The sequence below is a fragment of the Cricetulus griseus genome, chromosome 8, assembly GCF_003668045.3.
Source record: "Cricetulus griseus strain 17A/GY chromosome 8, alternate assembly CriGri-PICRH-1.0, whole genome shotgun sequence".
Lineage (NCBI taxonomy): Eukaryota > Metazoa > Chordata > Mammalia > Rodentia > Cricetidae > Cricetulus > Cricetulus griseus.
In genome coordinates, this window is record NC_048601.1 from 78,519,278 (window position 1) to 78,543,511 (window position 24,234).

Sequence of the window (24,234 nt, forward strand, 5' to 3'; positions counted from 1 at the left end):
GCAAAAGATGCCACTATAGGAAACACTATGGTTCTTCTCAAAAACTTTTTTAAAAAACAGAATGATCAAGTGATATGACAATTCTACTTCTGAATATAAATCCCTAAGAATTAAAAGGGAGGATTCTAATAGATAATTGTATACTTGTGTTAATGGAAGCATTAATCACAATACCCAAGATGTAAATGTTTCCTAAGTGTCCACTGACAGTGAAAAGAGAAGAAAGTAAGACATATGCATTCTAGCATAATGTTTTCCCATCACCATCATGGAGTAATGATAGTTTTTACTTTTTCAGGTAGCCATGGCAACTAATTGAACTAAACAAAACAGAGATGGCTATGGTAATGGCAGTAATACTCCCTGGCAAGAGAGAGAAGTGGGCCACAGAACCTTCAAATGTGTTCCCCTCTGCTGTATATAATATTGCTAAAAGTGGTCTTGGGAAATGCTAGTGTGTACAGTCATGGAAAGTCAGCTGAAGGTGGACTCTATGACGCAGCCTCCACAAGGTCGTCATCCTTGATGTGCTGGGATCTTTCGGTGATGTAGCTGCTTGTGAGTCACCTACACTCTTTTAAGTAACCCTGCACATTTGCTCTGTAAGTAAGCCCAATAAACTCATTGGTTGCCAAGGTAGACTTTGGTGGAATTCTGCTTTGGCTTGTCATTGGTTATTTATCTGGAATGGATAGACATTTTTCATGTCTTTCCAGGAAAAGACAACACAACAACATGAAGTGAATACAGTTCAACCTTAAAATGGAAGAGAAAGTTGTCACATGTAGTGACATTGACGAACAGTCAGGATACTTTGCTAAGTGATACAAGCCCGTCACAAAAGGACAGATAATATATGGACCCATTTATATGTAATATTTAGAATGATCAAACTGATAAGGATGAAAACTAAAATGGCAAATGATAGTGGATTGACGGCAGGAACAGTGGGGCATTACTTAATGAATATGGGTTTTCATTTTACAAGACAACTCAGAAGAAATATGGTTGCTGTATAACAACATGAATCTATTCATTATCCTTTAACTGTACACATAAATGCTGAAGATGCTAGATTTTATGCCACTTATACTTTAGCACAGTTTAAAAACAAAAATTAAACCTTTTGATAAAAATGTATGGGATCAACAAGATCATCCAGTGGGTACAGTCATTTGCTGCCAAGTATAAAGAACTGAGCTGAATCTCCAGGTCCTACATGGCAGAAGACAGAACTTCCTGTGGCAAGTTGTCCTCTAACCTCCATAATAGCAACACAGCATGCACACACACACACACACACACACACACACACACACACACACACACACGCATACACACAAACACACACACACACACACACACACACGCACATACACACACACATCGAACCTCCACATCACAACATGACATGCATACATACACGCATCATAAATATACAAAGCAATATAATTTAAAAGCTTATGCTAAATGTTATTCAAAAATATTAATATGATATGGTCAAATTATATTGCAAACCAACTCCTTATAACCTCAAGAGTGAATATTTATCTTATCTGTGGATTTATTGAAAGTCTATTTTGCATTTAGAAACCCTGGTATCCATAGCCATGTATAATAGAGAATTTTATTTTCTACCCAGTGTAAGTATGATTTTATATTGTAACATTTTTGTTGTCCCAAATACTCTCAAGGTATTCACTTGTTATTTAGTTATTTCTCAGGCTGAGCCAATGTCATACTGCAGAGTTATAAAGGATTTTGCAAGACAGATTGATTTAAAATAAAGAAAATAATACAGATACTTAATGAGTCAGGAGGATTTGAAATCAGAAGCTTTAATGCTCAAAATGACAATGAAATTGGAATGTAAGGACAGAAATGTAGGCTGGCAATCATGGCCTTTGTGCATCGTCTGGAGGACTGAATTAAGCAGTCGAGAAGAAAATTGCACTACAACAAAGAACTCATAAATTATATGAAGTGGAAGGGATGGGGAGGAGATGGCAGGAGGAAGGAAGTTGTTATGGATTTGAAGGGACATCTAAGAGCTGAGGCCTACAGGGCACAAATGGTGTCTATACAGGTTTCTGACTACCACTGATGGAGCAGATATTAGGAATGCAAAGTGCATGTTAAAGGCACTTTGTGCAAGGGGAACAAGCAGACAAGGAGAACAGTCCAAACTCTTCATTAGAAAATAGTCAAAGAAAATTATTTCAAAATGTTGAGACTTCTCACCATCAATCATGTTTTAAAATCCTTCTTTCTCTTCAGTCTCAGGGATAGAAGTGCAAACAAAGAATGGCTCAAAGACCTATTTACAGAACTGCTTGCTTGTTTGTTTGTTTTTCTTTTCTTTGCAAAGTAAATGCCATTCTGTAAAAATACTGGTCGCCAAAAGGTTTGTGTTTGGAAGGCACTGGGGGTTGTGGATTTACAACAGAAAGTCGCTTGCTGCCATGGGTCCCTAGCAGCGGAGGTGTGAATGTGGGGATGGATGGGGAGAGGAAAGCATACAGGGTAACTATCAAAGACAAAGATCTCTGTATTATTGGTATTGAAAAAGAGCTGAACTAGGTACCACAAGGTGGGACCTTGGCTAGCCAGCAAGCTGCAGCAGGATTTCAAGTTCAAGATTTGCCTGGGTTACACAGTGGTTTCAGTCTAGATCTTGTTTTGAAAATCTCCCTTTAGGAATATAAAAAGAAAGTGCTAGAAACACAGCCAGTGGGACAGTTTGCCACAGAATGGGAGCCCTTTTGTTCCATCCACAATAACACAAAAGAGAAATTACAATTATAAAACCGCAATAGAAATGGACAAAGTAAAGATTTGCCAATCTATAGAAGTACAAAATATACCTTTAAAATGTTCAGTTTCACCAAAACATTCAGAAAGCAGAACATTGAGGTGAAATACTATTCATTTATCATTTTGACCAATTGAAAAACAAAATAGCTGTAATGTCACTTAATTCTAAATTTTGGGCAGGAAGTGAGGGGAATAGGTGTACGTGTAATTAGTCACAGTAGGGATAGCTACCTCTTTAGAGACCATGTTACATAGCTACACACATGTAAATGTGAGTGTTCTCCCATGTACAGTGCTCCTTTTAGGACTGTGTCCTTAAGAAAACCAATAGATATATAAAAAAGCATGGTCATTATTTTGGTTTTCAGGATAGTCAACTTCCATGCATTTAACAAGTTCATGGGCTCTTTGGGATGGATTGCAATGGTGCACAGGTCATATACTCTAACATGAAACATGGTTATGATATAGAAATTTTAAAAGATAGAGGTATAAGGTGAACCAGGAACCAGCAAGTTGGCTCTGCTGTCCAAAGTGCTTAGTGCCAAGCCTGAAGACCTGAATTCATTCCCAGGACCCACACAGTGGAAAGAGAACCAACTCTAGCAAGTATCCCCTGATCTTCATTCAAGAATGGTGGCAGTTGGCATGCACTTTCCACAAAACACTAATAAATAGATGTAAGAAAAAATATGACTGGTGCTAAAATTCTTTATGCTTATGTGCACCCATTTGCACATACTGCCTGATTAAATGGACAAGAAAGTTAGAAAGCTGCATATCCCCACTGTCAGTGGAGACTGACTCTAGGGGTGAAATGAGGTGTCCAAAGTGCACTGATTTTAGAGTTTTGGTAGGATTGTGAGTTTAACTTTCCAACAGAATTTTAGAGATATATAACATTTCCTAATTTGTGAAAGTTTTAAAGTAAGAACTGAACAGAGGGAAAGCACTGTTAAAAATACTTACTGTCCAGAAAGCCCTGGGCACAGTGGACACATGGGCAACTCTGAAGTTAGGACTTCCTGGGCAAGTTTTCTGCTTGAGTTCATGAGCATGTGTTAAGCCAGCACTAACCACTGGCTTGTGGGGTTCCCAGGGTTGCCAGAAGTGAGTAAATAGATGGTGTAGAACTGAATGTGGCTAATGAGAAATTAAATAGATAAGGCTTATGGCCAGGCTTCAAAATCCACTTTTCATTATGGAAATAAGCAAACTTCACAAACATATAACACCTCATTATTTTGATCAGGAATCCACTCCACACACATTTTTTTTTTCTGACTAGAGCACAGATGGACTTTGGGAGGCCATTCCCTCTGGAGGGATACTTTTGCAGCCCACATACAAGAAAGAGGACCTAGGCCTCCCCCAAATGATGAGATGGACTTAGATGATTCCCCATGGCTGGCCTCACTATCCTATCCTTGGGGAGTGAGTGGGGGGTGGATTGGCGGGGGGGGGGGGGGAGGGTCTGTGAGGAGCATGGGAGGATGGGAGGGAGAGGGAAAGGGGGATTGATATGTAAATAAAAGTGGTTCTAAAATAAAAAAAATTAAAAAGCAAAAACAAACAAACAACAACAACAACAACAACAAAAAAGATGAGAACGCAGTTGTAGCACACTTAGTGTGCCCCAGAATCTGACATACTGAAACTCCAGTTAAAATGTTAATGAGAACTTAGGGCGTTCTTAACTCTTGATTTCTCCTTCTCCTTTTGAGTAGATATAGAATCAACACTGAATTTTATTTAAGGATCCACGAGGTTTACTAATTAAAATAAGTCTGGAAAATAGGGATTAGAGATACCCATTCAATGCAAGGGATAGGGTATGCATCTACAGAATGATGCATGCTCTGTCTCTCTCCTCCTTCCTCTGGCATGAGGCTCTCCTGTTTCCCTGTGTGATTGCTAACTCCTACATAAAAACCCTGATTTCTGGAGAGACAGAAAATACATCAGTGTGATCCAAGCTGCAGCTGTGGATCATATTGCTTAATGCCATCATTTGGCAGGAGGGCAAAATTATCTAGTGCACTGCCAGCTCCAAGCACAGCACTGTGACAGTCCACTGTTGGCCTCTCTCTCTCTCTCTCTCTCTCTCTCTCTCTCTCTCTCTCTCTCTCTCTTCTCTCTCTCACTCTCCCCCCCTCTCTTCTCTCTCTCTCTCTCTCTTATATATTATATATATAATATATATATATATATATATATTTCTAGTAACTAATTTCCCAGTCTGTTGACTTTCTCATTGCTGAAGAGTGCTTTTTCCTTTATTCCAGGCAACCAGTCTCCTACCATGTCATCTTTAAAAGCAGCAGCAATCTTAATAATGCCAATTTCAAATGTGTCCACTCACAACGAACCTCATGCTACTTTTAACTCTATTATTCTAGTTCACAGAACCCATTGTCTCCTCAGTCCCACTCTGACCTATAATTGATTGCTCCTGCCATCCTTTTGGTGTCCTCAGTTTTCCTTTCTTCTCCCATTCATAGGCAAATCCGAATCCATGAAAGCAATATAGTAACCACTTGTTCGAGCATAATCCATGCCACTGCCCCTATTGTTTCCTCTGATACTTATTTATCTAACACCAGATCTGGTGAAATTCTCCATACCCACTCTGTGTTTACACTCAGGCAGCTGAACAGGACAGACAGAGATCGAACCATGCTGATCTTTTGCATGACTAGTTGCACCCAACATTGTAAAGAAATCTTAGTCTTCTGTAGGAAGTCCACTGATCTAAAGTTTCTTTCCATTTTCCAGAATTACCACCCCTATTCCTCTCTTCCCCAAGTCTCTAAACTTGAATGAAGACTTAGGTTATTGTTTATTTGTAAATAAAAATAGTTACAAATGTACTCTGTGCTCCTGTCACCAAGTCCTTCTACTATCTGTGCGCGCTGCCTCTTCTTTCCTCCATCTTTGGATGGACTGTGCTAATTCTTAGTCCCTCAGTTGGGATTTACAAGGATATTGCCTACCAAAGTTTTGCAGCAGCAATTCTCTTGTCTGTCTCCTGCAACATGACTTTCCTTCCTACCTATAATCCCTTCACTGTACAGATGTGGTACCCTGCTTCTTTAGGGACTTCATAAAAAGTCCCTAAACCTCACACCCTTCTCAGAAACCAGTTTCATGTCTCAGAAATCCTTTTAGACAAACTTCTTAAAGAGTTTGTCTCCTGGTGTCACTGGTGTAGCACTTCCTGTCATGGAGGAATCACTGAGCTCTACCTCAAGAGGAAAACATAGTAGCTTCTTCTTTTTTAAAGCAAGAAGTATACCTTTGTTTTCTCTATAAATGTGTAAAACAATTAAGGTCAATATTTTACAACAAATGAAGAACCCCCACCCCATGGAAAAAGATAAAATTGAAATGGGGACAGAGTTGTGGAAAGAGTCAGTACATTAGCCCTGACAAGCTATAGCAATTCTGATTGATCCAAGAATGAAGATACTGGAAGGATATAAGAAAGTCAAAGCATGCTAATTTACTGAGGAAGTGGGCCTGAAGCAGACCACAAAGTGGAACTGGGGACCGTGGAGTGGTTCTGGGTGGAAGGAGGAGCCCTGCTGGTAGCCATAGGGAGGGGTTCTAGAGGACCAGTGTCACCATAATGGGGCATCAATGGCGGAGGCTCTCGCATACTGTGTGGAGGCATGGGACCTGGATGACCCATGGAAGATCCAAAAGGAGGCCCTGATGAGGGAGAGGGCATGTGATTGAAGGGAGCTGAGAGGCCTAGAGGCCAGCATGGGGATGTCCTAGGCCTTGGGGGGGCTTGGTGGGCCAGATGCATCTGAGACATCCCTGGGTGGAGCAACCTAACTGTTGGGAATGGGTGAGGACTTGAATGTCTGTGATCAGGATGCCCAGCCCCTGGAGTTCCCACTGCTGGAGGGCCATGTCATCCACCCCCAGGTGGCATAGGTGGTGGGGGCATGATTGGGGTTATCCCAGGAGGGAGGTCTCCAGGAGGTGGCCCTGGAGGTAGAAAGGAGCCAGGAGGAGGCATGCCTGGTGAGGGAAGCCCAGAGCAGAGAGAGGGTGTAGTGTGTGTATTTGGAAATAGATGATAAGGGTGGTGAGCCTGGGACAGTGGTTTCTGGGCTTCCAGAAGTTGTTCATCTGCTGAGCCATGGCACTAACTCTTAGAGTCCTTCTTGAAGGCATAAGACACAGTGATAGGGCAGTTACAAAGATGCTGCCCATTCATGCCTTCAATTGCTGCATCCAAAGCATCAAATGAAGCAAAATGAAATTTTTTTTTAAAGAGAACACATGGTATTTTTTGACCTTTTCCCATTTTCCTGCAAATAGCTTTTATTTACAGCTGAATAAAATTTCCTTGTGTGTAACAATTTTCTTTTTCTAAAATTCATTTTACATACTAACCACAGTTCTTCCTCCTCATCTTCCCCTCCCACACCTCTCCCACCCCACCCTCATCCACTCCTCAGAAAGGGTAAGGCCTTCTAGTTCCATCCACTTGCTTGCGAATTTCATGATATTATCGTGTTTTTCTTTACAGATGAGTAATACTCTGTTGTGTAAACATACCACATTTCTTGAAGGCATAACCCTTGGAGTTGTCTGTGTCAGGGTCCTGCATAATCTTGGAGTTTTGAAGAATGACCCCAAAGATGCTGAAAGGATCACAAAGTAGCTTCTCATCAATTTATGGGTCCAGGTTCCCAATGAAAATGTTGGCTCCTACATCCATTTTTGTTGTTGTTGTTGTTGTCGTAAGCTGATGCCTTTGTTCACCTATATCAGCTTCCAAAGAGTTTGATCATGTTCACAATCTTAATGGCATAGTCATCATCCTTCTCACTCAAGAATTCAACAAACCCATAGCTGTGGTGCTGGCCAGTGGCTCTATTCATTTGGCATGTGGGTGTTGACCACTGTCCCTGCCTGGAGGAAGAGCTCCCATAGCAGTAGTTCACTTACTTTCTTGTCTAGACCTCTCATATGCACCTTGCCATCCTGAATCCATCTGGACATCAGTCTGGCAGCTACGACGAGAGTTCTCCCTCTATATCTACCCTCTATATCTCTATATCTCTAAGCAGGAGCACAATCCTTTAAGTAGCTTATTCTTGTTTCTTGTCCTCCCTTTTATTTAAACACACACACACACACACACACACACACACACACACACACACACACACACACACACACACAATTTTCTGCTTGCTTGGCACTGGATTTGAAAGTCACAGTGAGTGTGGATATTTGAATTAAGGAAGATGCTCTGGATCTACTATATTGGATTTGTGAGCATTATTTCAGATCTAGTGAATCTGCTGAATTCCTTGAAACCCCTTTCATCTGCTTCTAAACCCATTCTTTCTTAACTTTGCTTCTCCCTCAGTAGTAGAGCCTTTCCTGACCTGTGGATTTGCCCTTTCTGTCTTGGTTTCCTTTAAATATTCAATGACCTCATTCAGTCTTGTGTCCATAAACATAATCTAGATCACTATAATTAAATGTCAGATTAATTACTGTGCCAACGGCAGATTTACATTTGACTTTTTAATCCTGCTTCTCTTTTTCAGTGTCCATAAATGGCAACATCATTTTTCTGACTATTGAACTAGCAACATTGGCTTAGCACCATCAATTGTTTTCTTCTATACCCCATGTTTAAACTTAGGGAAACTCTCTAACCTGAAGGTATTTTGATATCCAGTAACTTCTTCCTTGTACCATGATCATATGGGCCAGACACTAACAAGTTTTGCGTGGGTTATTGTTAGAAGTTAGTATTTCTCATGAGTTTCTCTGTTTCAATCTGACTCCTGCTCTCTACATGGCATGCCACCTTTGCAAAAGATCATGTCACTGCTCTGCTCAAAAGCTGCCATTAGATTCTGAACACTCCTACTGTGAACTTTTTTTTTCTTTCAAATGTCTTCCATTTTTCATTTCATTTCCTACCTGGAACCTGAGTGAGATCTGAGCATCAGGATTCCCCACAGCCTAAGTCCTGTCCAGGTCCCACTTACTTCATCTATCCCTTCCCCACACAGCATTTCCCTACAGCCAGCCTTAGGGGTATTGTTGCCATTCTTCCAGCATTGCAGGCAGGCCTCTGACACAGGAAGTCTACAGTGTGTAGCTTATTTCTTGGGCCCATGAGCTTCCTGGTTTCTATCTTCCACTATCTGCATAGTTCTATGGCTCCCAACCTCTTCTCCTTCAGGGCTTTATTGTCATATGCCCAGAGCTGTCTCTGGGCACCCAATAAATGTGTAACATTCTTACTTCTGTTTTCATGAACTTTGATTTTTCCAATGTTTCTTAACTTGACATTTTTTTTTGTTGAGTGGTTGCTTTGAATCATAGATTTTTAAAGGCTTTTTTAAAATAGGTTATTACTTGAGCCTAGAGAGCATTGAATTTACAGGAGTATGCCATGAGCTCTGATGCTTCTTTGTAGCTCTCACTTATGTATTTCTTATGCTTTCCTTCTACCACATTATACCTCTATTGGGTCAGAGACTTTGCTTGTACTATTGGGCTTTTCAATGCCTAGAAGAATTCTGGATAAATAACAAATGGGTGTGTGTTGAATGAGTTAATAAAATTGCAGGTTCAGTATGTCCTTTGTAAATATATATTTTTATTTTTTGGACATGAATGTCTTCCCTGCATATCTGTATACCACATGCATGTCTGGTATCCATTGTGGTCAGAAGAGGACATTGGAGCTACCAATAATTGTGGGCTACCATGTGTGTGTGGGATCCAGACTCAGGGCCTCTGCAAAAGCTGCAAGTGGTCTTAATTGCTGAGCACTCTCTTCAGCCTCCCAGCCAAGATTTTAGGGGTAGGCTTACCTCATTAGTTCATAGGGTCTGAAATTTGTTTGCCAACCCCAGTCTTTCCCAACATACAACACTGGTTTGTTTATATGGACCTAACTCTTGTCTTGGCTTTCATTTCTCCTTTGGTATGACAAGCTGAGCAAGCCAGTCCTACCAAACCAGTGAGCAGCACCCCTCCATGGTTTCTGCTTCAGTTCCTGCCTCCAGGTTCCTGTTTGTGTTCTGTCCCTAACTTCCTTCAAACATGTACTGTGATGTGAATTGTGAGCTAAATAAAACTCCCCTAAATTGCTTTTTATCAGTGTTTAGTTAAAACAACTGAAAGCAAACTAAGGCAGTACCAATGATTTTTCCAAACCCATTGATGCTGTTATTTAGGTCAAATACTGCTGCTTCAAGCACCACCACCCTTCATGGTTTCCACCTGAGCTTATACATCATTCTAACTCCATGAGAGGGAGAATGATTTACACACCATCCTGATTCTGTGGAGTCCTGATAAGCACAGACTCTCAGCGTTCTCAGGATGCCCATTCTTACCAGGCCTGACATTGCTGCAGTTCTGGAAGGACTTGTTCACCAGTACAGGGTTTACTAGGCCAAAACAAGTGAATACTCTCATAACAATTATAGACTTCTCTCTCTTGCACAAGGGATCCTACTTTCCTGGTCAGTGTCTCACCTGTAACCTGGTGGTTTCTCTGTGGACTCTTGAAAATGACCTGTCTCACCCCCTTTCCTCACCCAGATAAATATCTCAGTATTGTAGTCTGTTTGGGGGTTCATCGGGGATGAACCTGCCATGCTGTAATTTTAGAACCCTGTCAAGTCCCAGGTGTGAGCTCGTTACTTATATCCAGCTTCCACATGCCACCTTAGGTATTTGCCCCCCAAGATGTGCTTTGTTAAAATGTGGCTTCAGTCAGATTTCATTTCTGTCTAGAACCCACTTGAGCTTCCGATCCCTCACAGATGAAAGAGAAACCAGAATGTTCTAGAATCTTTCTCAGATCTTGGAAGACTAAGGTCCACTTTCAGAGGACTTGGGTGGGGCCGAGAGTCTGTGTTTATCAACTCTCAGGTACGGCTCTTGCTGTCACCTCAGAGGGCCATGTTTTAAGGAGCAAGACCCTGTGTGATTTTCTCCACTTTACCACTTGACGGTCTAACTCTCTGCTCTTATTGAATCTCTGAAACAGGCCCTGAAGGCTGTTCACCAGGTCATATTCCCCTTCACATTCTAGGAAAATCCAGGCATTGCCCACCTAGGGGCATTTCCACTGGCCGACTCTCTGTTTAAAAATATTTTGCCCAGGAACATACCACTTTTTCTTGGTCTCACTCTGTCAGTTTCTCTGTCCCAACCCACCCTCCACTGCATCAAGTTTTTATTCCAACATCTCCTTCACAGTGAAAGCTTCCTCAGCTACCAGATTAAAGGCCTTGGAACAATCAGCTTGTTTACACTCCAAACCAAATCTGTAGTTTCTTTTTATTCTTTAACTGTTGTTACTCCTGAACATTCAATAGATTTTTTCCCCTTATTTATTGTGTGCTCCCCTTGCTAGAAGCTTAACACCAGGGAAGTATTTGTTTCCATTTCTCCTTACCGCCGAGACAACTGCCTGATACACAGAAGATACTCAGAAAAAAACTCTTAACTTCCTGAAAAAGAAATCTGTTACCTTTCCCAAATCATACGTTTTGAATACTTATGTAAAAGTTCCCCAGGCAGAACACAGCAACACATTAGTTTTAGTTTAATTAGCATGGCATGGTACACGTGACTGCCTTACAAGAAGATGAACTCTCAACTTACTGTTCATTTACACAGGTGTCTCTGGCACAACAAAACAAAGATACCTGAGGGGATCAGGTTATACCTCCCAGGAAGGGAAACTAGTAGCTCAATTAAGAGTAAGTAGAGCCCAAGACATTAATGATGTCTATTCAAAGTCACAGATTGTGAGGACTATTCATTACAGTGATGCAGGTTTCTCTGTGAGGCAGTTACTGCCGATATGGATTTCTGTTAAAGATACAGCTGAAGAACTTACTTTTTTTTTTTACTTTTATTTCTGTCTCCACAAATTAGAAACCAGTGACAGAGAACAGGAAGCAGCTATGTGAGCTGTGCAATGCTAGTTTCTTGACAAAGAACTCACAGTCAGGCTGTGTGTCTTACAGGTCTGGATCCAGAATCTTCAGTGAGCGTCAATAGATGAGCAGGTTATTTTTCAGTGGTTGAATTTGCTTTTTAATAAAGCATGTCTAAAACCTTATAAACTGAACCCAAATACACTTTATTATTACTGCCTATCCTGTGACCAGTCACATTTCAACTGCCTCCAATTTGGTGAAAGAAATCTACAGAGACATTTCACACAGGCTTGCCTATTCTATTCGTCAGGTCAGTCTTCCATCTAAGGCAAAAGACACATCTCAGGACTGGACTTACTGTCTTCAATTGATTAACTCTCCTGATCAGCCAACTCTCAGGAAATAGAAATTGCTTTCTCCTTCTCATACTGTGCTTTCTTTTCTTCTTTTTTTTTTGTCATAACACAATTATAAATTAAAGGAGGTAGTAGTAAATGATAGTTTTGTAGCTATAAATTCTTTGTGTCCACTGTCTTGTTAATCTCCCAAACTATCATAAAAGATACATTTTTGCTTCTGCTCATATTATTTATTGAAGCATTACTTATATCATATTGTTTCATCTTTATTAGTTGTATATTTTTTTTGGTATTGAGGTGGGATCTTGCTATGTACCTTAGGCTGGTCTAGAACTCACAATCCTCTTGATTCAGTCTCCCAAGTGCTGGGATTACAGAAGAAAGTCAACATGAGTGGTTTTATTTAATGTTGACAAAACCTTTGCGAGCTAGGAATTCTTATCATCATGATAAAACTCTGAAGGCCCAAGAAGATTCTAAAATCAGTGTGCCTGTTTATAGAATTTATTTTAAAAATCAAGCTAGCCTTAAATCCAGGATGTGAAGGTTTCTCAGCTCATGCTTCTTTCTTGTACTGGGATTATTTTTGTCAATGAGTAAAGTGAGATGTTGGGGAAAAGATATGAACTGCATATTGCCTTTCCAACATTCACAGTTTTACACCCTATTAAAAATCTCATGATATCTATCACCATTTAAATCATGCTTTATCTCCCTCTTGTTTTCCTCACCAGACTCCAGCTCATGAGCCCCAGTGACCTTTACTCTAATGCTGAACAAATCTCCACTGCATATCTAGGGGCCTGCGACATAGCTAGTATTTGCAAATATTTGAGAAAGGATACACTGATGCATGAGTGAATACATATGTTTGTTTAAAAATACTTTACTGAGATTATATGTGTTTGGTGAAAGAAAATGAATTATCTCTGGGAAGCTTTCCTTTCTGAAATGTTATACAATTATAAGAATTTCTATTTATGTTTATCTTTAAAAACAGTATTTCTGTTTTTCTGCAGTGGGAGGTAACAATAAGGGATGAATTAGGACCTCATCTACCCTGAACACACACTTTTTTATATAAAAAAACTATTTAATTGGAATGACTTTCTTACGGTGTCAGAGGTTCAGTCCAGTATCATCACAACAAGGAACATGGGGGCATGCAGGCAAACATGGTACTATAGTAGTTGGGAGTATTACATCTTGAAGGCAATGGCAAGTTGAACTGACAGTCTTACCAAGGGAAGCTTGAGCAAAAGAGATCTCAAAGACTGACCCACAGTAACTCATTTCCTCCAACAAGGCCACACCTCCTAATAATGCCACTCCCTTTGGGGATCACTTTCTTTCAAACCACATTTTCAGATGTTTAGTACATTATTATCATGGAACCAGTGGTCCTTTTGGGAAAGACAAAAAAGTCATATTTCCAACCAATACTTCAGCCTTTAGAAATTGGATTTATCTGATGAAGGCAAAGGCATGAAAGGATTCTCTGGCTAGATCAAGGTCATACACTTTCTTCCCTAGAGGCTACTGCTAACATAATAAGCATGTTCATTTTCTCATAATCATCGTTAATATTTGTAAAAAGGATTACATAATCAGTGTCACTTCTCTAGACAATAATGCCAGGGTGGCAGTGGCAAAGGTGATTTAGGTTGATTCCAGAGGCTGAGAGCCACCCTGGCAGCTGATGTAGAGGAACCAGAATAATCAAACCCTCCTCCCACAGACCAGTTGTCTTCTTGGCAGGAAGCTCAGATTTGGGGTCAGAACTATTCTGATACAGACGGTCATAAAGAAAAGGTGAACATTCCTTTTGCTATTATTGATATTCATTCGTTTGTTTGTTCACTTGTTCATTCCATGATCAACTAATGAATGCCAACCACAGCTGGTCATAATTGTAAGCAAAAGAACTAACCAGTTTTTTCATGCAGGGTGTAGGGGCCTGAATTACCTTGTGTATGTTTGTAAATAAACTACATCCAGAATGAAGAATAGATTTTAATTTTTCCTTTTTACAAATGTGCAAAAGTCTTTCTAAGCCTTTCAACATATCTACTGCTAAATGATGGCAATAGAAAAATAAGGAGATAAATATTTTCACCTTGGAAAACAAAACCAGTCATTTGCAGAAGCTATATTTGTTGACAAGATTAAATTTTTCTCCCAAATAGCTTTAGATAATCACAAGTAAAGATAAAGTTTTAGTGTTGAAAACAAATGTTGTATAAAAAATACTCTTCAAGTCATTTAAATGAATTGGATAACATGAATGATATTTGGAATAGGATTTGGGAAAACATATTTAGTCATCATGTTTGTAAGTCCTTAATCCTTTTGTGAACAAAATAAGAGCATCAGTTTTCAGTTTTAGATTTCCAAGGGAGAGTTATTGGTGAGACATCACAGAGGACCCAGAATTTTCTCTATGAGAATGTTGAGCTGTCCTGAGACCTTCTTTAAAACAATAAAAATATACTTCAACTGAAAATTCAATGTCCGAATTACAATAAAAGAGAAAGAAATCTCCACTTAGCCAAGACCATATTGAAGACAACCTGGTTAATACTACTGATGAAGAGCATGGTACCTTTTGGATGCCTGCTTGGGACTCCAGAACATTGTTCTCCGACCCATTGCTTCGGTTGATCATTCTCCACATCTGCGAATACATGCTGTCCCTCTCGAAAGGGTTCAGCCCCTTCATGCGGACATGCTGATACACTGCCGAGTCCAGGACTGTGCCATACGGGATATCTGTTTGCTTGGACAGATCCTGAAGAGATCTTCATTGTTGGGAGAGAAGAGAGACATAAGAAAGAGTGCTGAATATTGTTAACTAGAATAAAACTGAAGGAACAAAAGGGACATTCATCTAAAGCCAGATACCAAACAACTTTTCTTAACTTGTGGGTTCTTAATATTGAAATGTAATGTTTAAGGAGGACTGCTTTAAGTTACATATGGCAAATATCAATAGACAACTTCATTATCAAAGTGAAGGTGAAGGTTTTATTACTGATGCTTTCTTTGTGTATGGGGATTCTTGAGGGAAAATTGAGCTATCTCATCAATGTAGAGGCAAATTAGTAGAGACAAATTTAGTTGTTCATCTGTCTTCCTGTGTGATAAGGCTTGAATGCTTTTATAACATAATTGTGTTTTACATAAACAGCATGTTTTGAAGTCTAGTAAATATGTAAAACTTAGTATTTATGATAATACATAATGACAAGCACATGACATATTAGCCACACTAGAATGCCTTACATTCAGAACTATTTCACCCAAGTTGCAGATGAGATGGGTTAAGAGAATAAACAGACAGTGTGACATGGCCAGTGAATAGCAGAGCCAGGATTCAACCACAGGGCAGGGGTCCCTGAAGGTCAAAGGTTTTACTTCAAGATGCTAATGCTCCTCTGTTTCCTTGGTTGTATTATATCTACTGTGTGTGTTTGTGTGTGTGTGTGTGTGTATTGCATGCTTGTGTGTGTGAGTATGTGTGCGCCTGTGTTTATGTATGAGTGTGCATGCATGTATGGGATAGGGAGAGTGGAAGAATGAGGAAAACTGGCAAAGGAAGAAGGGAAGAGAGTGGGCAGAGGAAAGGAATAGAGCAACAAAGACAGAGAAAAGGCTTCTTTTGTTAAATTCAGATAGGACACATTTCATGCTGAATATATTTTCAGTTTTTATGATTATACTCTAAAATTTCCAAACAATTTTTTTAAGTTAGAAATAGCATTTCTTTGTCTAAGGTTATATGGTTAGTTTCCTTAAGTTCAATTTTTTAAAATTTGTTTTTGTTTATTTTTTTTTAGAAAAATCAATTTGTGATTTTCAGACAAGATAGTAAAATAGAAGCCAAGTAAATTCAGTGGCTGATTACAGTTTGGGAATGAACTATAGGGAACGGGAATATTCAATCACTCCATCTGCTACTTCTCCATGACCTAGCTTTGACTTGATAAACAATTGAACTATCCTTACCCTTGTTCCTTCCCTATCATTGTATCTTTATAATAGTGTGTAACAGCCAACCCTCTGGCCTCTGCAAACACCTCATATCTCCTTTAAAGGGGACTTCAGGAAGTCAGCAGTGGCTACCTTCTCAAATCAAGACTTAGAGTGAGACAGCCAGGTGGTCATCCCCGGGTACACCCCAAAAATGCAGCTTGCATTTTTGGACAATTTCTGGTTTGGTCTTTTCTCCTTGCAGTTCTCAAGTTTAACAGAACAGATCCCTTCTACCATAGGCCAAATAACATTCTGTACATTCAGAAGATTGAAAGAAAATATTTTCCACCACCATAGAGGTATCTCTGGCAAATAGAGACAAAAGACTCCAACCAGAAAAATCTACAAAGGTGGATTGGTAAACACTTTATAAAAGAAGTTCATAGTGATGGATGCCATGGACATTATTAGTGCCACAGCACAAAAGATGAAGCTGGGCTTTTAAAGGTTGCCATAAACTCTGAATAGATTGTTGGATACTACACAGCCACCAATACTGTGGGGACACAGCAACTCGGACTGAGCAGACTTCATTGCCACTATTCACAGCTTACAGAACAGAGTCAAGAAAACATCTACAAGTGAAGCTGGTAACTCACATGACAATAACGGAGCCCTTTAAAAGCAACAGAAGCATAGTCTAGGGACCAGCAGTGGTCAGCCAAAGAGAAGAATTAAACATTCGGGTCACTGGACTCTCATTGTTTCTTCTTCTCCACTACACAACAAAATCAACAAAACGACAAAAGTACTTACTTTTAAAAATAACTCTGAGTATTGACTATCAGCATGTCCGTCAAAAGACAAAACATTTTGTACTAGAGGGCAGAGCCCTTCTTTCTACTGCTACCAAGAAATGTAACTTAAGGCAAAAAGAAGGGAAAGAACTCCAAACAAAGGAAACTAGGAAACAATCAAGTTACTGCCGTTCTAACGTCTGACAAAATAGATTCCAAATCAATGCTTATCAGGAGAGATAAAGATTATTTCTTCATACTCATTGAAAGTGATTGACCATCAGAAAAATTATAATTCTCAATACATATGTACAACTTAGAGGCTTATCCAACTTCTAAAAGCAGACACCATAAAATTAAAAATCATAGATTAACCAAAACAAAATAATTATGAATGACTTCAATATCTTACTTTCAGCATTTGACACACCAACTGTCCAAAAGATGAATGAATAAACACTGGGATTAAATAACTTCATAGATCAAATGTCCCCTACAGACATCTATAGAACATTGCACCCAAATGCTAAAGAATGCACATTCTCTTCAGCACCCTATGGAACTGTCTTTAAAATAGATCACATACTAAGACAAGAAGAAAATCTCACAATCAGGAAAACTGAAACTATCACCTGTATTCTAACCACAGTCAGTTGATAAACCTAGATATGAATGTCAAGATAAACCATATAAAGTTCATAAATTCATGGAGATTAAACAACATACTACTCAGTGATAATGGATAGTTTGAAATCAATAAGGAAAAATTTCAGAGTTCCTAGAATTAAGTAATAATGTAAATACAACATATTTAAATCTGTGAGAGACAGTGAAAGTTATCTTAAGAAGGAAGTGTATAGATATAAGTACTCACATTAAAAATTCAGAGAGATTCCAAACAAACAACTTGATAAAGAGTCATTAAAAATTACAGAAACAATAACAAACCAATCCCAAAAGTAGTGCATTGAGAAAAATAGTGAAGATTAAGGTAGAAATTAAGGAAATATAAATTTAAAAAATAAAGAAAAATCAGTAGAACAAATATTGTTCTTTGAGATGGAGAAAAGGAATCACAAATTCTTAGCCAACTTAACAAAATGAAAGAAAGAGAAGACCCAAATTAATAAAGCTATAGATTGAAAGGGAAACATTACAATAGACACTGAAGACATTCATAGAATCAAGAGACCATACTTCAAAATGTTATATTCCTTTAAATTAGAAAAATCTAAAAGAAGTGAATGGATTTCTAGATGTATAATACCTACTGAAGTTAAGCCAGTGTAAAGTAAATAACTTAGATCTATAGCAATGAATAAGATAGAAGCAATAATTAACAATCTCCAAGTAAAACAAACAAATAAACAAAAGTGTTACCAGGCCATGGATTCAGTGCAGAATTCTACCAGATATACAAAGAAAAAACTAACACTAGTATTCCTCAAATTATTTAGTAAATTAGAAATGAAAGGAACAGTTACAAACTCCTTTTAGAAAGCCAGTATCACCCTGATACAAACAAAGGAGAAAGATCCAACAAGAGTGCCAAAGAAGGGACTTATCAGCCAATATACTTGGTGAATATGGACTTAACAATTCTTAAAATACTTGCAAATGTATTCAAGCATACATTCAAAGGATTCTTCACTGCAATCAAGTTAGTTTCATCACAGGGATTTAGGGATGGTTCGATATACAAAAATCCATAAATACAATCAACCACAGATGAATTCAAGGTCATACATCATACAATAATTTCCATTGATATAGAAAATTCAACATCCTTTCGAGACCAAAACCTAGAGAGACTAAGTATGGATGGAGCATATATGGACACAATAAAGGCTACCTACAGTTGGCCATCATCAGATAAAATAGATAGAAAATCAAAGCACTCCCACTACTATCAGGAACACTTCCAAACTCTTATTTAATGTCCTGCTTGATACCCTATCTTGATGAATTAAACAAGAAGTGATCAAACTATCCCAACTTGCAGATGGCATGATTTTGTATACAGGAACCACACACATACACGCAAAAAATCCAACCAGGAAACTTCTACAGTTCATAAACACTTTCAGTAAAGTAGCAGGTTACAAAATACTTGTATACCCAAATCAATAGCCTTCCTCCACACTAAGAGAGCTCAAGCTTATATCGACTAGGATGCTTCTGGCCTGCTGTCTAGTTTTCATAGTACTGGAAGAAACTCTGCAGACTACTGGGAATGAGAGGAGTCATTAACATTATTACCCAGCTGTGAACTTTGTGAACTGTAGTAATGACTAGTGTGGCAAGACAGGCTCATTGGTACACTAGTGGCAAGAATTCTATGGTGGCAACCAACTGCATCCTGGCTAAACTTAAAGCTTGCTCCAAGGAGTAAATTCATGGTTTTACTATAAATCTTGCCAAAGAGCCAAGGCTGAGGCATTCATAGGCCTACTATCATTCTTCCAAATGGACAAAGTACCAAAATATTCTCTAAATTTTAACTTTCTATCAACAGATTAGTGCAGAGAAGTTTCTTTGTGCACTGAATGGTAGTTAATGAGGAACCCCATAACTATTAAAAATACAAAGAATAAATGTCAAGAGAGTGCTCAGTTACAAAAACTACATTTATAACAAACACTCTCACCAAGGTTCAGGGTCTATTGAGGAAGAAGGGACAGACAAAATGCTGGGTAGGACTAGGGTGAAACTATGCCTTCCAATAAGGCAAGATTGCTACAGCCATGAACTCACAATAGCTATGGTTGCTTATACAAGATCAGGCCAGTAAACGTTCTAGCATGAAGTAGAAAATGGGTTATGAGTTGCCACCCTTAAATGAGGATATATGGACAGTTGATTATTTTTTAAAGACACATAGAGAAAGTCAGTTTTCTTTAAGGGTGTGGCTTCTGATATTTTAACCATGCTCCAGTGAATGGTCCTTCCCCTAGGATTGTATACAGACAGCATAAATTGGAGACAAATAGTTATTTTAAAAAGATGACACAAAATTGTGTGAATAGGGAGGTAATGTGCATTTGAGAGGAGTTAGAGGTTGTAGGGGTGGGGAGGTAAGGTGGATCTGAGAAGAGGCAGAGGTTGTAGGGGTGAGAGGTAAGGTGGATCTGAGAAGAGGCAGAGGTTGTAGGGGTGGGAGGTAAGGTGGATCTAAGAAGAGGTAGAGATTGTAGGGGTAGGTTTGAGAGGTGAAAATGATCATACTATGTTTTATGAAATTCTCAAAGGTTTAATAAAGTATTTTTAGCTATCCATTTATTTATTCCTTGAAACTTCAATTTGTTTACATAATATAATTTGATCATATCCATCTATCACTATAACTTCCTCATTCCAACTCTTCCTAGAGTTCCTTACCCAATCTTGCCCCTTCAGGTCCTCCTTCAGGTTTGATCGAGCCCTGTGGACTTTCTGACCTACAAAACACTCTGTATTCCATCTGAATTAATTTAATTTGTCTGGGTTCCCAACTCTAATGATTGATATTTAAGAAGAGACATGTGTCTTTGGCACACTGTTCACGTGTGATGCTGACATGCATCAAACTTACAGACTCTGGAATGGGGAACTGATGTTTGAAACATTATACAATATTGTAAACAAGAATAAATGCCCAAGGCAATCCACATCCATGGACCATAAATCTTGTAATACATACCTCTGACCTTCTGGTGTGTTTTAAAATGGAGTTAACTAATGAATTTCTGAAGGTCCTTAAAGCTAATGCTAGCATTGAATGAAATTTTCCCATAGTTCACTTCTCTCCAGCATGCACAAAACTGATGCAAACAAAATATATGTATCCTATTTATTATAGAAATACTTTTTATACAAATGTTTACTGGTAACTGCTGAATTTTGGATTTTTGCTTTACAATATTTTAATATTTGTGTTCACTTTATGTTTATGTTTACATAAACAATAAATTTAAAAAGCACTGTTTGATTAAAAGAATTTTCTGGAATCTCCTATAATCAGTAAACTAAATCTACTATTTTGTAAAACAACAAACCAAAAATTCAATATAAATAAATAGTTGAAGGAAAAAGAAGATGGAAAAAAAGAATGCCAGTAGCAGGGCACAGCATAGAGTATTGGATTCCTGAGACATGATATAACTGTCTTTGGGAAAGTATAACAATTGTACATCTATTTTAAGAAGACAATTTACTGATTCCAATAATGGGAGTAAAGCTCTATTAAAATATACTTCCCATTTGTAGTTGAGAGTAACCTAAAGTAGTACCATTAAGGGTACCATGAAGGAAGACACAAAACCTATCTGTAAACAAAACAGAAGGACTCATTGATTGTACTTTTATAAATAAAGGCCAGGAATTCATCCACAGCATCACAGAAACCTGGAGGTGTCTGGATGGAGAAGACAAGATCTGTGGTTCCTTAGAGGCCCCACCAGCACAGAATGGTCACTTACTGTTGCTCAGCAGAGATGCCATCACTCTTGATAAATTATCAGTGACCTTTAGAGTGGAGGCAATGTGGTCACAGTCTAGGGTGAATTTGTAATAACCAAATCTAAATGTAGAAGTAGTTTCATAAATAGTCCCACTGATACAGCATTATTGGAAAAGTTAATGTTTCCTCTTAGTGTTTCAGGAAAAGGGAATTGAAATAAAATGCTGACAGCTTTTATACTTAATACAATCAAGTATCTGTGATATACCATCACTTTAAATATTAGCTTTACAGCATGAATACAGTTATACTATAAGCAGTTTAGCTGATGAGAATGAGAAGGGGAGAAGAGGGGTGAGGCCATGAGGGAGCAGGAAGTTTGAGTTTGGTGAAGCATAGAGGAAAGCAAGAAAAGAGACACCATAATAGAGGGATTCATTATAGGTTTAAAGAGAAATTAGGTACTAGGGAAATGACTGTAGATCTGCAACTATGATAAAAACTACCAATCTATGCAACAGAGGAGAGGCTACCTTAAATGCCCTCCCCTGATAATGAGATTGATGACTGACTTATATACCATCTTATAGCCTTCACTCAGCAGCTGGTAGAAGTGGAAGCAGACACCCACAGCTAAACACTGAGCTGAAATGGAATCCAGTTGCAGAGAAGGAGGAGTGATGAGCAAAGGGGTCCAGACCAGGCTGGTGATACCTACAAAAACAGCTGACCTGAACATCGGGGAAACTCTTGGTTCCCAGACTGATAGCTTCGAAACCAGCATGGAACTGATTCAGACCTCATGAATGTGGGTGTCAATGAGGAGACCTCGGAAATCTATGGGACCTTTTGTAGTAGATCAGTACTTATTCTTAGCATATGAATAGACTTAGGGAGCCCATAAGCTACATAGAGGGACACTCCCTGAGCCTAGACACAAGGGGTGGGCATAGGCCCTATCCTAAAGGATATGACAGACTCGGAAGACCCCCTATGGAAGGCCTCACCCTCCCTGGGGAGCAGAAAGGGTATGGGATAGGTAGGGTATTAGTTGGGGGGGTGGGGGAAGAGGGGAGGGAGAGGGAACTGGGATTGACATGTAAAATAATCTTGTTTCTAGTTTAGATCAAAAATGGAGAGAGAGAAAAAAGCTTGAAAACTCTTGGAAGAAAAAAATTAAAAAAGAAAGTGCTTTGTTCACAATAAGTTTGTAAAGGGATATTTTAATATATTACCTATGTAAAGTGTTTAATATCAGAAAACAGACATCTTATTTCCAACATTCTTCAAGTTTCAAATAGCCAGGTGTTTTGTAAGTTAGAACAAAGGCATGTTTGTGTTCCTCCTTTTGATATCAAGTTCAGCTTATATATTTTCCTTGAGAAATGACTGCAATAAAAATTACAGCTTGTCTGATTCAGCATTGTTCCATTACAACACACCAAGATAACACCAAAGGTGACAAAAATTTAGTGACTGCTGTGGAGTGAAAAGAACACAGCTAGCTTATCATGGGGTCACAGGCTGGCTAAGGAGCCAGCACAGACAGAACTGGCTTTTTTTTTTTTTTTCCGAGACAGGGTTTCTCTATGGCTTTTGGAGGCTGTCCTGGAACTAGCTCTTTTAGACCAGGCTGGTCTCGAACTCACAGAGATCCACCAGCCTCTGCCTCCTGGGTGCCGGGATTAAAGGTGTGTGTCACCAATGCCCAGCTGTAACTGGCTTTTTTTAAAAAAAAAATGTAAAATGAAAAAAACAAAAAAAAATGTAAAGTGAGTTTGGAGTATGAACATCAGAGATGCTGTGATCTACATATATGAGCCCCTGAAAGTATTAGAGTAGGTTATTATATAAGCTGGAGTCCTCACCTAAATTCAAGAGCTGGGGGAAATTATACATACATACACACACACACACACACACACAAACATCCCAGCCAAGTCACTGTATCAAAACACAAAACAGTATAAGCATCATTTAACAGAAACAATTCCTTTTGGCTAGGGATCATCCCTTACCCCTTCCCTCTCTCTTTGATCCCTGTAGGTAATGTTGCCAAAGCCATAGAAAGAATGGCAAAACATATTTCAAAGTAATCTGTGATTAGACTTTCTTCCATAAGACACACTTGTACATACAAAACTCAGTGTTCCCTCTGTGGAAATTAAGTCTGACTCACCTTCTCCTCATGCCCTAATTAATTCACATAGGCTTAAATGGTGGTATGCATCTCTAGCTAGAGAATAGTAAGGAAAAAAAGTGAGAAGAAAATGGTTTGAGTGCAAATCAGACTATTCTTAACAGCGCACCATCACTCTTTTTTTCTTTTTTAATTTAAATTAGAAACAAGCTTCCTTTACATGTCAATCCCAGTTCCCCCTCCCTCCCCTATTCCCCTGTCCCTCTGACCCCCATCCCAACCCCTTTCTGCTCCCTAGGGAGGGTAAGGCCTTCCATGGGGCTGTCTTCAAAGTCTGTTTTATCATTTGGAGCAGAAATGTGTGTCTAGGCTGAGAGAGTATCCCTCTGTTTGGAATGGGTTCTCAATGACCATTCATGTATTAGGGATAAATACTGATCCACTACCAGAAGCCACATAGATTAACCTCCAAATTGACATCCTCGTTCAGGCCATCTGGAACAGTCCTATGCTAGTTTCCCATAAGCAACCCCTTGTTTAGATCAGGTGTTTCTGTGGGTTTCTCCAGCCTGGTCTTAACCCCTTTGCTCATCACTCTTTTTAACTCCCCTACCTACCTCCCATCAAAATACACTAATATCCAGAGGTATTAATTTATTTAGTTATTTAGCTTTATTTAGTTATTTAACATGCATGTTACATGTTTTCTAGAACTATGTCATTCAGGGCAGTTCTGTGAAAATAAATTCTAATTACTTGAGTAGAT

At 38.9% G+C, this 24,234-nt stretch overlaps 1 protein-coding gene and 1 pseudogene across 3 annotated transcripts in view; both read right to left on the bottom strand.

The window, feature by feature from the left end:
* Window positions 1-24,234, bottom strand: part of Grid2 (glutamate ionotropic receptor delta type subunit 2) — a 1,393,268-nt gene that overhangs the window by 259,629 nt on the left and 1,109,405 nt on the right. For all 3 annotated transcript variants that reach the window (XM_035448865.1, XM_035448866.1, XM_035448864.1), the window contains one exon: window positions 14,724-14,919. In XM_035448865.1, coding sequence (XP_035304756.1) covers window positions 14,724-14,919 — 196 coding nt within the window. The remainder of the gene's footprint in view (window positions 1-14,723; window positions 14,920-24,234) is intronic.
* On the bottom strand, window positions 6,317-7,833 carry LOC103160206 (annotated as a pseudogene).